This window comes from Mesitornis unicolor, unplaced genomic scaffold (assembly GCF_000695765.1).
Source record: "Mesitornis unicolor isolate BGI_N332 unplaced genomic scaffold, ASM69576v1 scaffold44412, whole genome shotgun sequence".
Lineage (NCBI taxonomy): Eukaryota > Metazoa > Chordata > Aves > Mesitornithiformes > Mesitornithidae > Mesitornis > Mesitornis unicolor.
The window spans coordinates 360-1,908 of NW_010167941.1; the positions used below are offsets into that span (position 1 = coordinate 360).

General features: G+C 62.5%; 1 protein-coding gene across 1 annotated transcript; it reads left to right on the forward strand.

The window, feature by feature from the left end:
* Window positions 1-106: 106 nt before the first annotated feature.
* On the forward strand, window positions 107-709 carry LOC104536293 (proline-rich protein 2-like; the record flags this gene model as incomplete). Its single annotated transcript, XM_010178857.1, has 1 exon — window positions 107-709. A coding segment is annotated over exon 1 (603 nt), but the record flags the coding sequence as incomplete, so codon positions are not given.
* Window positions 710-1,549: the final 840 nt, after the last annotated feature.

Here is a 1,549-nt window from a genome sequence, read left to right on the forward strand (position 1 = left end):
GGCTGGACCCACAGCGGGACCCACGGGTGAACCCACAGACACCCATGGACCCACAGTGGGACCCACAGATGGATCCCGGGACACCCAGAGACCCACAGCCGGACCCATGGGTGGACCCACGGACAGACCCACGGACACCCAGAGACCCACAGCGGGACCCACGGATGGATCCACAGACACCCATGGACCCACAGACAGACCCACAGTGGGACCCACAGACACCCAGCAACCCACAGACACCCATGGACCCACAGTGGGACCCACAGATGGATCCACAGACAGTCAGAGACCCAAAGCCGGACCCACGGGTGGACCCATGGACAGACCCACGGACACCCATGGACCCACAGCCAGACCCACAGTGGGACCCATGGACACCCACGGACCCACAGATGGATCCACAGACACCCAGAGACCCACAGTGGGACCCACAGGTGGACCCACAGACACAGCCAGACCCATAGCCAGACCCACGGACAGACCCACGGACACCCGTGGGGACACAGACAGACCCACGGCCGGACCCACAGATGGACCCACAGTGGGACCCATGGCCAGACCCACAGCCATGGCCGGACCCACAGCCAGACCCACGGCGCAACCCATGGATGAACCCAGGGCCAGACCCACGGCGCGACCCATGGTGGGACCCATAGATGGACCCATAGCCGGACCCATAGCGGGCGCTGTGTCGTGTGGGGACAGCCAGGTGGGTGTGGGGGGCTTGGGGATACAATGGGGACCCACAGCGCCCCATAGCGACCCACAAGTGAGTCTGGGGGACACATATGGCCCCACACCAACCCCTAAGTGGGTCTGGAGGGGATATGGGGACCCTCTGTGCGCCACAGTGACCCCCAAGTGGGTCTGGGGGACACATAGGGACCCACAGTGACCCCTAAGTGGGTCTGGGGGGGATATGGGGACCCTGTGTGCCCCATAGCAACCCCCAAGTGGGGATGTGAGGGGAAATAGGGACCCACAGTGACCCCCAAGTGGGTCCAGGGGAAGATATAGGGCATCTATGGGGTCCATGGTGACCCCCAAGTGGGTGTGGGGAGGGATGTGGGTCACGATGGTCCCTGCCCCACGGCTGTGCCACCCCCCCAGGGTCCCCCCATCAAAAGACGGACGCCCTGCGCGACGCCCCACGGCTGCCCCACGGCGACCCACAGCAACCTGGTATGGGGGGCACTTGTGGGGCTGGGGGGCAGTTATGGGTCAGGGGTCACTTATGGGTCTAGGGAGTCACTTCGAGGTCACTTATGGGTCAGAGATCACATATGGGTCAGAGGTTGCTTATGGGTCAGGGGATCACTTATGGGTCTAGGGATCACTTATGGGACTGGGGGTTACTTATGGGTCTGGGGTCATTTAGGGGTCAGGGGTCACATATGGGTCAGAGATCACTTAGGGGTCACTTATGGGTCTGGGGTCAAGGTCAGGGGGGTCATTTATGGATCTGGGGTCATTTAGGGGTCAGAAGTCAGTTATGGGTCAGGTCACTTAGGGGTCACTTATGGGGCTGGGGGGTCACTTATGGGTCGGG